At 31.0% G+C, this 13872-nt stretch overlaps 1 protein-coding gene across 2 annotated transcripts in view; it reads right to left on the reverse strand.

The window, feature by feature from the left end:
- LOC103578260 (uncharacterized) overlaps positions 1 to 13643 on the reverse strand; it is a 33233-nt gene extending 19590 nt beyond the window's left edge. The window contains exons 1-3 of one of the 2 annotated variants that reach the window (XM_014443781.2): positions 13538 to 13643; positions 4785 to 5048; positions 4387 to 4679 (exon numbers count right to left, since the gene is read on the reverse strand). In XM_014443781.2, coding sequence (XP_014299267.1) covers positions 4387 to 4679; positions 4785 to 5029 — 538 coding nt within the window. In that variant the 5' untranslated portion in view covers positions 5030 to 5048; positions 13538 to 13643. Of the gene's footprint in view, positions 1 to 4386; positions 4680 to 4784; positions 5052 to 13537 lie in introns of both variants that reach the window. The other variant, XM_014443782.2, reaches the window with a different exon arrangement.
- Between the last annotated feature and the right edge of the window lie 229 nt (positions 13644 to 13872).

The raw sequence follows: 13872 nt of genomic DNA on the forward strand, positions 1-13872 counted from the left end.
TAGGAATAAAACAAAAAAAAAATCAAATCGTGAAAATAATTTTTAACAAAGTTGTGGTGTTATCAAGCCTAGTGCTCCCATGAATACCACACTCTTATTCATTTAATTCGTCAGAAAAACGAGTTTTTTCTGAGAAATCTTATTTAAGCGATAAGAAAATCTTTATAACGTGATCTGTAGTTATAACTATTTATCTCAATACGCTTTTTATACATTTTTTTTTCGTTTAAATTATGAAAATTACGTTTTAATCGAAATCACAATTTTTAGGCGAGAGTAGAACATACCTACGCTGCGCTTAAGGCATGCAAAAAAATTTTTTTCTACAAAAAAAAAACGCATAGTTGTTTTTAGTATTTAAAAAAAAAACATTGCGTAAAAATTTATTTGTTTATAACAAATTGTTTGCTTCCCGATAAAAAAAGATTTTATCTAATTATATACAATTATATATGAGTATATATAATTATATATAAGATCATACATAACTATATATAATCATATATGGAATTATACATATAAGCCTATATATGACCAGGTTTAATTATATATAAGTCTATATATAATTAGATCTGATCAGATCTAACTGATGAAAGCAAGGTATAATCATATATAAGCCTATATATGATCAGGTTTAATTATATATAAGTCTATATATGATTAGATCTGATTAGATCTAACTGATGAAAGCTAAGTATAATCATATATAAGCCTATATATGATCATGTCTAATTATATATAAGTCTCTACATAATTAGATCTGATCAAATTCAATGATATGAAATCTATAAATATTTAATTACGTAGGGGAAGGGGGGGGGGCAAGCGGAGTACTTAAGGAAATACTATGGTTCCAAGGATTTAAATACCCTCGCGGTTTTGAATCACCCTAAAAACACCCTGGAAACACGGTGGAATCACGGTGGATCCACGGCGGTTACACGGTGGGTTTTTTTATCATGTTATCACCGTGATTCCACGATGGTTACACGGTGTACCCACCGTGATTCCACGTACACCACGTAATCACCGTGGATATACCGTGGAATCTCGGTGAATACATCGTGGAATCACGGTGAGTATGACGTGTAACCATCCTGGAAACACCGTGTAACCACCGTGTATACACGGTGATAAAATGGCACAAACTCACCCTGTAACCACCCTGGATCCGACATGATTCCAACGTGCTTCAACTCCCAGGGTGTTTTCAGGCTGTTTCCAGGCTGATTCAAAACCGCAAGGGTACGCTAAATCTTTTTGTTTTTAATGATATGCGAAGTAAATAAACAAAAATTTCAGTTGACGTTGAAACAAAAAATTTTCACTTCGGTGGGCAAAATAGGGTATCCCCTAAAAAAGGCCCAAAAAAAAAAATTCTTCATATCAAAAAAAAATTGATCAAGTTAAATTTTTTTGTAAGTAATTTCTATAACGAAACATTACATCTTACACGATTACTGGATGCAAAAGCAGAAAAAAATCTTTTCACTGGTTTTTAAAAGTTTAACAAAAATATTTAAAATATTACTCAATTATGTTTACGAAAGTGATTTTGGAATAATTAAATAATAAAATTTTCTCTTATGAAATTTTGGGGGTACCCCGTTATACCTAACCTACCCCTTTTGCGCCCCAATCCCCTACATGGATAAATATATATATATATATATATGAAATAATGTGACAATTTTAATATTAATGTTATTAAATTTTTATTTTGTCAACTATCAATCAAACTTAAATCCCCATTACTTGAAAAATATTCAAAGGTTTCGGCAGCAATTCAAAAGTATAAGTCGATATCGATTTATATATGGATATTTACAAGTTTATAGATAAAAAGATTTGATTATATATCTATCTGATGAAATCTATCGTAATTTAGATACAAAACTAAATTCATCATTAGGTGCATTATTCAAGTAGGATGTATCAATTTGATTATTTGAGTCGTTATATCATAAACTTTTCTTGATTGCAAGTTCATAACAGACTAAAGGATCAATCTACCATTCAGCGATTACCAAAGTCAAGCAGCATCGACGTGGACCCAATAATTGGATGGGTGACCCCTTAGTACAAAAATAGTTAACCGATAGTAATTATTTTTTTTTTTCCAATTTAAATTTAACCCGCATTTATATGAATGAGGACAATCAATCCTAATTTAATTACTTGATTAATTATTTTCAGATATTTTCAATGAGCTTTTAAAAATGACTATATTCGTTCATGCATGATTATATCTAATCTGATGCGTGATTATATCTAATATGATTATATATGATCAGATCTGGCCAATTTTCAGATCTGATTATACATGGATTCATATATAATTATACAAAATCTTTTTTTATCGGGTTAAGAAACAAAAAATAAATGAATGAAGAAAATTTTTTTTTATTATATAAGAGAACATGATAAATGATGATTTTAAACAAAATTATGGTTGCTTAATATTAATATTGAGTAAAAAAGAAATTGTTAGTTAGCAAATGCGCTGTTTAATAATAAAAAAATTTTTTCAAGAAACAATTTTTTTCTTAAAAATCGTTATTTTCATTAAGCGTTTTTTTTTTTTTTTTTTTTTTTTTTCAAAAAAAAAAATTTACTAAATCTTATTAACAATGCATTTGTTTATAACAATTATTTAAACAATGCAAGCAAATTTCTTTTTAATTATTGTTATGTAACTTTCAACAATGAATAAACCATAAAAAAAAAAAAAAAAATAAATTTTATTGATTCCCCTATTTACGTTTTTTATTTTTCAATTTTTTAGATTGTTAATAAAGAAGTGAAAAATCGAAATTTTTTAATTTTTCTAACGGCGATCTTTTCCAAACCCATTTAAGAATAGTTCCAAGAAGTATAGAAAAATCCGGAGTTTTTAATTTAGAAAGAATCAGGGTTTTTATGTAAACTTTTAACAAGTAAAAATTAACTAATTAATAACAGCATAGTTGATTAAAAAATTGGGATAAAAATATTTTTCTGTAGATTATTATTGATTTATGTGTTTAGAAAGTACCAAATTTTTTTTATTTCTTAATATTTGAATTTCATCGACTCTGGGCCCATTCTGAAAAACCTTCGATTTCATCCTGCACTTATTTTGAGCCCATTTTGAAAACAATTTGATATCATTCTGGACTCACTTTGGGTCCATTCTGAAAACATTTCGATTTCATTCTGAATTCACGTTGGGTCCATTCTAAAATCACTTTAACCGACTCTGGATTAACTCTGAAAACACTTTTGTTTCACTCTGAAAAAAGGGCATAAATCCACTCTGGAAACATACTGGATTTAGAATGTTTACATTCTGACTATAATTCCTGAGTGTTTCTAGAGTGGGTTGAAGGTCGCAAGGGTATATATTTTTAAAGATTGCTATTCGTTTGAAATATGAGTGCTCTGACTCTAGTATAGACACGTGGTCGGCTCGCGCGGCCCAGGTAAACACACACATACACACATTTGTCTTTGAACATGTACTTGGCATGAGATACTACCGTGTCTTCAAATACGATCAACTTAGCCGATGCTACGGTAAACCTATTGTAACATCCAGCCCTTTTATTTTACATGAAATTATTCGTTTACGGGCAAAAAAACATTCAAACTACCATAAAATATAGTAAACTCCACGTAAAAAACCATAGCCACGAAATATACAGAGATGTAACAATCCGTAAAATACAATAAATTCATCGTAGAATATGATAAATCCACCATAAAACAGTTGGGGAATCCAGTGTGGAATATAAAAGAACCACTATAGGACAACAGGTAAATCGACTATAGAATAAGCCTAATCCGCCGTAGAACTGCAGAGTATCAATCGTTAACTACGGTAAATCACCCGTAAAATACGGTAAATTCCGATAAGCTGGCCTTTTTACGGCGAATTCCCGAATTTTAACGGTAAATCTGCCGTAAATTACAATAATGATACCGTAAATTACGTTAAATCGGGATTTTACGGTGGATTACCGTAACTTACGGTAGATTCACCGTGAATTAGGTCCGTTAGGGTATTTTATTAAAACTAACTCATTAAATCTGAATTTTTTAATCTACCGCTTTTTTTCCTTAGCCTACCGTTTTATTTAAGTGGCGCTACCACTTTTTTAAAGACAGGGTCTGGCAACACTGTAGATCTTCGCAGTAACAATCTAGTAGGTATGTAACTAATGTGTATCGTCACTTTAACGATAGTATACTTGTAAGAACAATTTTGTTCACTGTGTAAACGTATACAATAAAAGAATACTTTTAGTAAGTTTCAACCTCTAGCATAATCGGACATGTGTCAATTGATCTGATTATTGATTTGACTCAATTTGATACACTGAATTTAAAATTTGTCTAAATACTAACCTTGAACATCTTCGAAAAGACTCACAAGAAGGCATCCAATCCTATTTACACTTCTTCTCATTGTTGGCTGTAAAATTCCAATTGCTGGATAATGTATTATACCTCGATCAAGAACCATCATAATGAGATTACGTTTAGACACACTACTGAAACTTCCATTATCTGTTTTCCAATGGTAGAAAACTTTGATAATATTGCGGTTGACATATGAAATTGGTAAAGCACTATCTCTCTGTAGATCATTGTTTATTGGATCGTATCCACGAACTTTTAATTGTGATAATTTTGTATCTCTAACAATTTTTAAGTAATGATTATTAGTTAAAACAGTGATTTCAATTATTTATCAATAAAAACTGAATGAACTTCAAAGTAAAACTAAAAAAACCATTAATTACTTTACAATACATAGGCCTGGTGCTAAAACAATTTTCGGATTAATGAGTGCACCTTGACAAATATATTCATACTCATTATTTTTTCTCGAAGAAAATGTGCGTTTAAAAATGCCTACAGTCCATCCAAAATTGTTTTCATATGTTTTTACATCAACTGGATTTATTGCGGGACGGAAATGATCCATATTATCAGCGAAAACTCCGATAATATATAGTTGTAATGTCACCAAAAATAGAAGCAACATAATGTACTTTCTATTCTTACTGCTCGAAAATGAATTCATTATAAAAAAAGAAAATTAGTTTCATTTTTTTCTTATTCATCCGTGATTAAAGACTATGGTATTGAATCATTCGAAAGGGTTCAATTTTGAATCGTGTATTAAAGTATTGAATCATATTTTTTTTTGACATAAATTTTGAAATTAATCTTTTTGATTCGTATATGTAAAGATATACCGAATTATAAAAACAGATAATGTTATTTTACGATTCAGAATTATAGAAAAATATTCTACTCTCCGAAGACTTCATATGACTTTAATCACAAATTACAAAAATACTCGAATTTTCATTCTTTCTGACAATTCATATGATTGATAAATATCTTACTCCTTAAGCATTTTCAAATTGTTTTATATCATTAAATAATCTTTAAATTACTGTTCACCCGGGAAAAAATGATCAGATTTGATCCGATATGAACAGGCATGAGTCTTCAGGTCTGATCAGATATGAAAAATGACCGGGTCTGACCAGACCTGGCCAGGCATGTTCAGGTTTGAGCAGGTATGTTCATGTCTGTCCATGCCTATCCTGGTAAAAAAATTATAGAAAATAAATGGCCCTATATAATTATATATAATTATGTATAACTATATACAATTATATATAATTATTTCTATAATTAAAAAAAAAAATTCGGACGTGTGCAGGATTTGAACCGTGGACCTCATGCTTGAAAATTAAGCCCGCTACTCGTTGACCTGAGAGATTGACTTTGAAAGTAAGTTTTGTATGAACTTGAAGTGATAAAAATCTTATATATGATAGATTCTTGGTCGACAAAATTTTATATCTTATACATGATAGATTTTTAGTCAACAAAATTTTATATCTAATTTATTAATAATTGATTTATAGTAATATAAAATTATATATAAGTTAGATATAATTATAACAACGTTAGTTATATATGATTATAACTAAGTTCTTTATATTTAATTATAACTAAAATTTTAAATTTATTCCCATATAACAGGCTGGATCAGACATGAACAGACATGGGCAGGTATGATTAGGTATAATTTCAGGCCTGATCATACATTAACAGGCATGGCCAGATCTAATTTCAGGCCTGATCATACATAAATAGGCAAGGTCAGGTCTGATCATTTTTTCCTGGGTATACTCTGATAATTAAAAATAATTGAACTCAATATTTTAAAGGACCTGCTTTAATCCGAGATTTCGTTAATCTGGGATTAAGAGCCAGTTTTCAAACCAGGTTTATTTTAGAGGTGGGTAGTTCCGGACATGTATAGTTCCATGAACTATGTCTTCTGTCAGATACGTATCCGATCGTTCTTCAAAATTCACTTTAGTATACTCACTAGTTCTTTTTGTCCGCCATTGCTATCATTACCAACAAGCAGTCAAGCAGCAGAATAATTTTTGATTGGTGATTTTTTATGGAATTTAGAGTTGCATACCAATCATAATTCATTCTCTATTTAGTATAAAAAATTTAGAGCGATCAAAAAGCACCCTCAGTGCTTTCGTGCTTGAGGTTTGCAATAATATAGTTCGCCGTGAATGCATCTTAAACACATAGCTCGCATAGCATAATGTTGTGTATACTGAAATATTTTATATGTATACGTTCTAAATACTGAATCTTCATGAGAATTAATAACATTAAATAGTTCCACGGATACAATTCCAGGAACTAGTTCCTTTTCGCTCCGGAAACGTTCCAGGTTCAATCCGGAATGTTCCCGGAACTACCCACCTCTGGTTTATTTATAATCTGGGTATAAATTATTATTGCTGATATATCTATTATTAATGTAGATAAATCAATAATGTATAGATTAGGGTGCTCCATTTGAAACAATCATTTTTTTTTTTAGCGAACACAAGAAAATTTTGTTATTTATGTTAAGAGAAAAATTCTCTGAAAATTTTAGCTTTTAATTTTAATTTTAAGTACTTCCTCTCGAGCACCAAAGTTTTCCCATTTAAAAAGCATGTAAATCGAATAACTTTTCTTTTAAATTACTACAACTTAGCCTGGTTTTGAGCTATTGGTTTGAAACAAGTTCTTATTTGTAGAGTAATTGTTGCTTTATAAAAGTGTATAAAACGGTTTTGGTCTTACTCGATCTATGTCAATTGTATCAGCTCCAAAAGTCAATTTTTCACTTTTTTCATTTATTTTTGTTAATAGTGAAGAAATGGCTCATCCCAGGTAGGAATCGCCGAGGATGACTATAGGCCGAGCCTTGGCCCTGTTGTCACTTGCCAAGCTTCGGCAGCTGACCATTGGCCTAAGCCTCGGCCAGGGCTTGGCCCGATGGTTTAATTACGTTTAGCCAAGCCTTGGCAGCTAACCATTGGCCCAAGTCTAGGCCGAGACTTGGTCCATTGGTTTCATTAAATTAAGCCGAGCCTTGGGTAGTGACCACCGGCCCGAGTATCGGCCAGGGTCAGGCCCGACAGTTTAATTTTTGTCAAGCCGAGCATTGGCAACTGACCATTGGCCAATGCCTCAGCCTGGGTCAAATTTTTATTTAATATTCAAATTATCAACTTTACATGTATATATATATATATATATATATATATATATATATATATATATATATATATATATATATATATATATATATATATATATATATATATATATATATATATATATATATATATATATATATATATAGAGAGAGAGAGAGAGAGAGAGAGAGAGAGAGAGAGAGAGAGAGAGAGAAGACCAGGTCATAACGGTTTACCGACTATACGATTAATATCAATAATTTCCATTTGATTAGTTACTGATATGTACAAAACTTTAGTAAACATGGAGTTTTTATTTTTGGCGGGCAAAATGGGGTACCCTTTAAAAAAGTTGAAAAAAAAATTTCTACATGAAGAAAAATAACATTTCACATCATTGGCCTAATAAATCGTTTCCCTTCGATTAGCTTAATTACTTATTGTTATTCAATAAGAAAAAAACAATTCTATATTTTTTCTTTGCCATTATTTCGAACCCAAAAAACGTATTTTTGTATTTTTTAGATTACAGATTATTTAGCATTATTTCAAAAATTTTATCAGTTAATAAATAAAATATTATTCTCGAATATTTTTAGTGGCTGAATTTGCCCCAGGTGCCATGTGTAGGGCTAAAAATGCGCAAATGTATCGGATTTATAGCAATTAGACAAAAAAAATTTTTTTTTTTTTTTAAATATTTTGGGAGTACTCCGTTTTGTCTGCTCTACCCCCTTTTCCTAATAATGCTACTTGATCTTACTCTTAATTTATTCATTTATATCAAATCATGAAATTACAAATTAATAAATGTATTCCATTACTCAACAGACAATTTTAAGTTCATTAGAGAAAACTACATGTCGCCTCATCTTTACGATCTAATATTTTCGAATTAAAATGTATTTAAATAATTTAAAAAGCAAAAAAATCATGATTATCTGGACATCAGATTTAGCACAGTGAATACCGTCCTGGATTAGTAAACAGAAGAATCTCAGTTCGAACCCCAGTAGCGCCCAAATAATTTTATTCGTTATTTCCCATTAATTCAGAAATTAGTTAACTACACTCCGATGTAATGCCGATAAAAATGTGATCAAACTTTTTTTTAATTATATTTATTAATTTAAATAATAATATTTTAGATCGAGCATTGGGCGAGCTTCAGATTTTTTGCTTCCCGAGGTTTGGCCGAGGCTTGATTTTTTGTTTCCCAAGCCTTGGCCAAGGCTCGATTTTTCGTTTTCTAAGGCTTGGCCCAAGCCTGTTTTTTTTGTTTGCCAAGGCTTTGCGACATAGTTATAATCCTAGGCCTCGGCCAATCCTTGGCCCGATGTTTAGCCAAGGCTCGCGCCAAGGCTCGGAACTCCGGCATGACGACTGGCCAATGCCTGGTCCGAGCCTTATCCAGCGGTCCTTTCCTACCAGGGATATCTTACAAAAAATATGCATAAGACCAATCTTTTAGGGAATTTTGTCCTATACAAAATTGCTCATGACACTTATCGTCCCCTTTCTACGTAAACCTCGTATCTACAAAATCGTATTTTTTGGTAAGTCAATAAAAATATATTTATTATTACTTACATTTTGTAGATAGTTAAAATAAATTAGAAATTTATACTCTTTATTTATTACTTTGATAGAATTGAACATAAATTATACCAGCCGCATCGATATGCTCGTTTTATTTATAAGTTTGTGTAGAGACGCGTTCTTGTCTCAAATATCCCGGTAACTTTATTGTAGTTACGAGTTTATGAATAAAAAAAAATTTTTTTCCTATAAGATCACTGAAAAAAATTTTTTTGCGCCAGATTCTCAACTAATAATTATTTCATATGAAAGAGGAGGGGGGCAAAATGGGTCCCTAAAAATTTTGGATGCCTCAAAATATTTGGGAGCAAAATAGGGAGAAAAAAGAAAAGAAACAATTGAGTAACTTTCATTTAAAAAATGCATTAAATGAATTTAAACTATTACAAAAAATAAAGAGAACATCATATTATCAAAATTTCAATAATAAATAAAAATAATTTTTTTTAAGCTTAGTCAGGGCCATATATAGTACTGGATAGCTTTGAGTAAAAGAATAAATTTCGATTTCCAAATGCATGTGGTGGCCAAGCGGGCTAAAGCACTTGATTCGAACTGTTTTCAGAGCTTCAATCGAAGGGTCGTCAGTTCGAGTCCCATCACATGTTGGAAAATAATTAAAGATTTCTTCTTTACCGAAGTTGAAAAATAATATACCGTAGACTCTGGTTATATAAGTTGTATTTCTGTCTATACTCTTACTTACAGGAAAAAATGAAATTGACGTGAGAGTGAGTAGAGCGTCCGATGTAACTTATAACCAGAGTCTACTGTATAACTCTCAGTGGGTTAAAATGAGTTGTCAACTAGTAATTAAATTATTTTTTTAAACAAAGAAATAAATGATTTTGTTTTCTTATTCAATTCAACTGAAAATAATTTCAAAATTTAAATTATTCCAAATAATTTTTAATTATCTCAGGAAACAGAAATATACGATATTTCTCTCATTTTTTTTATTATTATCTCATAGAACCCCATAAGTATGTCGCCTACGAATTAACGTAAAAATAATAAAACTATCTGCTCATTCATTTTTATACAGCGGTAAGAGTGGTATAAACTTGTACCCATAGAATCTTATAAGAAATTGACGCATTACAAATTATTATCTCATAGATTCCCATAAGAATGTCGCTTACGAATTCACGTGAAAAAATAAAACTATTTTCCCATTCATTCTTTTATAACAAAAAAAAACAAGACGTCTATATTTCCAATTGATTCTTTTACGAAATGTATAAGTACGACGCATTCCTAATCATTCTAATAAAAATGTGAACATGTACAACAAGTTTCATATAAGAATGAATGAGACATAAGTTGAAGGATTTGGTAAGTTTTTATCGGATTATGCTCGGGTTTGAATATTCTCATAGGTTCTAATATGAACTATCATTTTTCGATGGGACACTTTACCGATTCATTCTCATAAAAATTGTTTTATGAGAATCTATCGGATTTTTTAAGCAGGGTATACACATATATAAACTTTTGAACCAAATGTATTTTCTGACTCAGCTCGACAAGCTGAGTTGAGACATAACAAAATTTCTCGAAAATTCCATTATGAGGGCAAATACAATAGTTAGATTTCTATGAAATCTACTAAAAAGTGAGGGAACCTACATAGGTTACGTCATTTGAGAAATTGAGGCCTCAATCTGGAGCAGTAAATTTTTTTATAATATGAGGATTTTAAGGTCCCCGGAAAATTTTTTTATATGTTTAGTCCTCAATTATGTAAAATTCCCCATAACTACAACATTGAGGCCTAAACTGGACTTACTTTCCACACAGTTCTCAATCTTCAAAATCCAACTTGTCCCTCAAATACCTCACGTAGTGTTTTGAGATTTGAACTGGAATTTATTTTTTGACTCGGGATGAGCCGTTTCTTCGCTATTAACAATAATAAATAAAAAAATTGGCTTTCGGAGCTGATACAATCGACATGGATCGAGTTAGACCAAAACCAATGTATACACTTTAAAAAAGCAACAATTACTCTACAAATAAGAACTGGTTTCAAAACGGTAGCTCAAAACCGGGCTACGTTATAGTAATTTAAAAGAAAAGTTATTCGATTTACATGGTTTTTAAATGGGAAAAATTTGATGCTCTAGAGGAAGTACTTAAAATTAAAATTAAGAGCCAAAATTTTCAAGGAGTTTTTCTCTCAACATAAATAACAAAATTTTCTTGTGTCAGCAAGAAAAAAATGTTCGTTTCAAATCCCTGATTGAGAAACCTAATTTGAAATAAATCAAACACGATTCAAAACAATGCAAAATTGGCAAAATTGACTGTATATTAGAGTGCTTCGTTTTCGGCGAAAGTATTTTTTTCGTTGCTCATCAAACAAAACATTGTTTTTTATGCTGAAACGAAAATTCCTGACAAGATTAAGCTCTTAATCCCAATTCTAAGTACTCTCTATTTGATTTAAAAAATTTCCCATTCAAAATACACGTAAATTAAATTACTTTTTTTTTAACTTTCTCATACTCAGCTGAGTTTTATGATATCGACGCGGTTTCGGTCGCAAATTATAGGGTATTTGGTGTTCTTCAAAAGTGCCCATAGTAACTTAGCTGTAATTCCAGCTGTTTCACTTGTGTCCGTTGCGGAAGTTATTTTTCTCATGAAATTGACCTTTATTGGCTTGCAGAACTTAAACCAATGAATGCACACTAAAAATGTTAAGGAGAATTTTATAGGAAATTTTACTACCTTAAAAAAAGTCTCTAGAGTCAAGTCGCTAAAGTCCATAGTTTCCGAGTTATAATAATTTTAATAATTTGAAAAATATGATATCAAAAAAAAAAAAAAAATGACAATTGATATTCTATTTTTTAAATTATCGAAGTCACTATAACTCGGAAACGATGGACTTTAGCGACTTGACTCATATGACTTTTTTTGAAGGGCATAAAATTTTTTATAAAAATCTCGTTGATATTTTTAGTGTGCATTCATTGAATTACGTTCTGCAAGCCAATAAAGGTCAATTTCATAAGAAAAATAACTTCCGCAACGGTCACAAGTGAAACAGCTGGAATTATAGCTAAGTTACTACGGGCACTTTTGAAGAACACCAAATGCCCTACAATTTGCGACCAAAACCGCGTTGATATCATAAAATGCAGCTGAGTATTAGAAAGTTAAAAAGAAAAGTAATTTAATTTAAGTGTATTTTAAACGGAAAATCTTGGAAATCAAATGGAAAATACTTAGGATTGGAATTAAGATCTCAAACTTGGCAGGAATTTTTGTTTTCCCTCGGGGTTTTGATTTACCCTGGAAACACCCCGGAAACACGATGGAATCACGGTGGATCCACGGCGGTTACACGGTGGGTTTTTTGTCATTTTATTACCGTGATTCCACGGTGATTACACGGTGTATTCACCGTGATTCCACGATGATTACACGGTGTACCCTCCGTGATTCCACGTACACCGCATAATCACCGTGGATAGACTGTGGAATCTCGGTGAATACACCGTGGAATCAGGGCGGGTACACCGTGTTACCATCGTGGAAACACCATGTAACCACCGTGTATACACGGTGATAAAATGGCACAAACCCACCCTGTAACCACCCTGGATCCACCGTGATTCCACCGTGTTTCCACTCCCAGAGTGTTTCCAGGCTGATTCCAGACTGATTTAAAACCGTCAGGGTTAGCATAAAAAACAATGTTTTGCTTGATGAACAACAGCAAAAAATACTTGGCCGGAAACGAAGCACCCTACTATATATAGATATACACTTTATCTTGGATTGAATCATTCCAAATGAGATTTCTGAATCAGCAATGGAGCACCCTAGTATAGACATACTAGCAATGTTAATTTAAACCTGAAAAAAATAAACCTGGTTTGAAAACCTGGCCCTAACGTATTATAGTTAGTTCATACATCTATGTATTTACAATACATAAATAATAATTTAATTTCAAAATTTAAAAAATCTTGGATCGAAAAACGTTATAACTTTCCCTTCTTTTCAAATAATCTTTCATCCCGGGTCAACGTCAAATTTTTCACATGTTACAATACAAACGTTCGTACGCACATACATACATACAAACATTCAAACATCATCTTGAAAATAATCAGAATAGCTTTCTAGGATCTTAAAACGTCAAGTTCTGCTTAAAGCTTGGTTTTCGAAAATCGTACCGAAAATTGTACCTATTGAAGTTTTTGAATATTTTTAAAATACTGTCAAAAAATTTTAATTTATATTTTGATCCAATTCGAATGCAGTCGAGTATTTTAAATTATTTTTAACCATAGCCTTTAATCGAAAATACTAAATCCTAATTCGGCAATAAATAGTAATGTTATATAATTTCAAATACTTACTTTGGCAGTAGGATTATGAACAAGTATGTTCTTGAATATTCTCTTCAACTCTAAAATAATATTCACAATTTACTTAGTATTTATAGAATCTTATATTAATGAGGCCTTGTCTTTTTTGTCCGATTTATCTTATTCTCATATTCTACAGTATTTCGTTTAAAAATTTTTATAAAATTTCTTTGAAAAAAGATTTAACTACAATCTATAAAATAAGTTTTGTACTCGTTAATTTATTAATTTTATGCTTAATCATGTATTTTGAATATTTTGATGTGGAATTATTAATATTCAAATGCATGAAAGATAATGAGACGGAAGTTTCCATGGAATGAATT

This window comes from Microplitis demolitor, chromosome 10 (genome assembly GCF_026212275.2).
Source record: "Microplitis demolitor isolate Queensland-Clemson2020A chromosome 10, iyMicDemo2.1a, whole genome shotgun sequence".
In the NCBI taxonomy this organism is placed as follows: Eukaryota; Metazoa; Arthropoda; class Insecta; order Hymenoptera; family Braconidae; genus Microplitis; species Microplitis demolitor.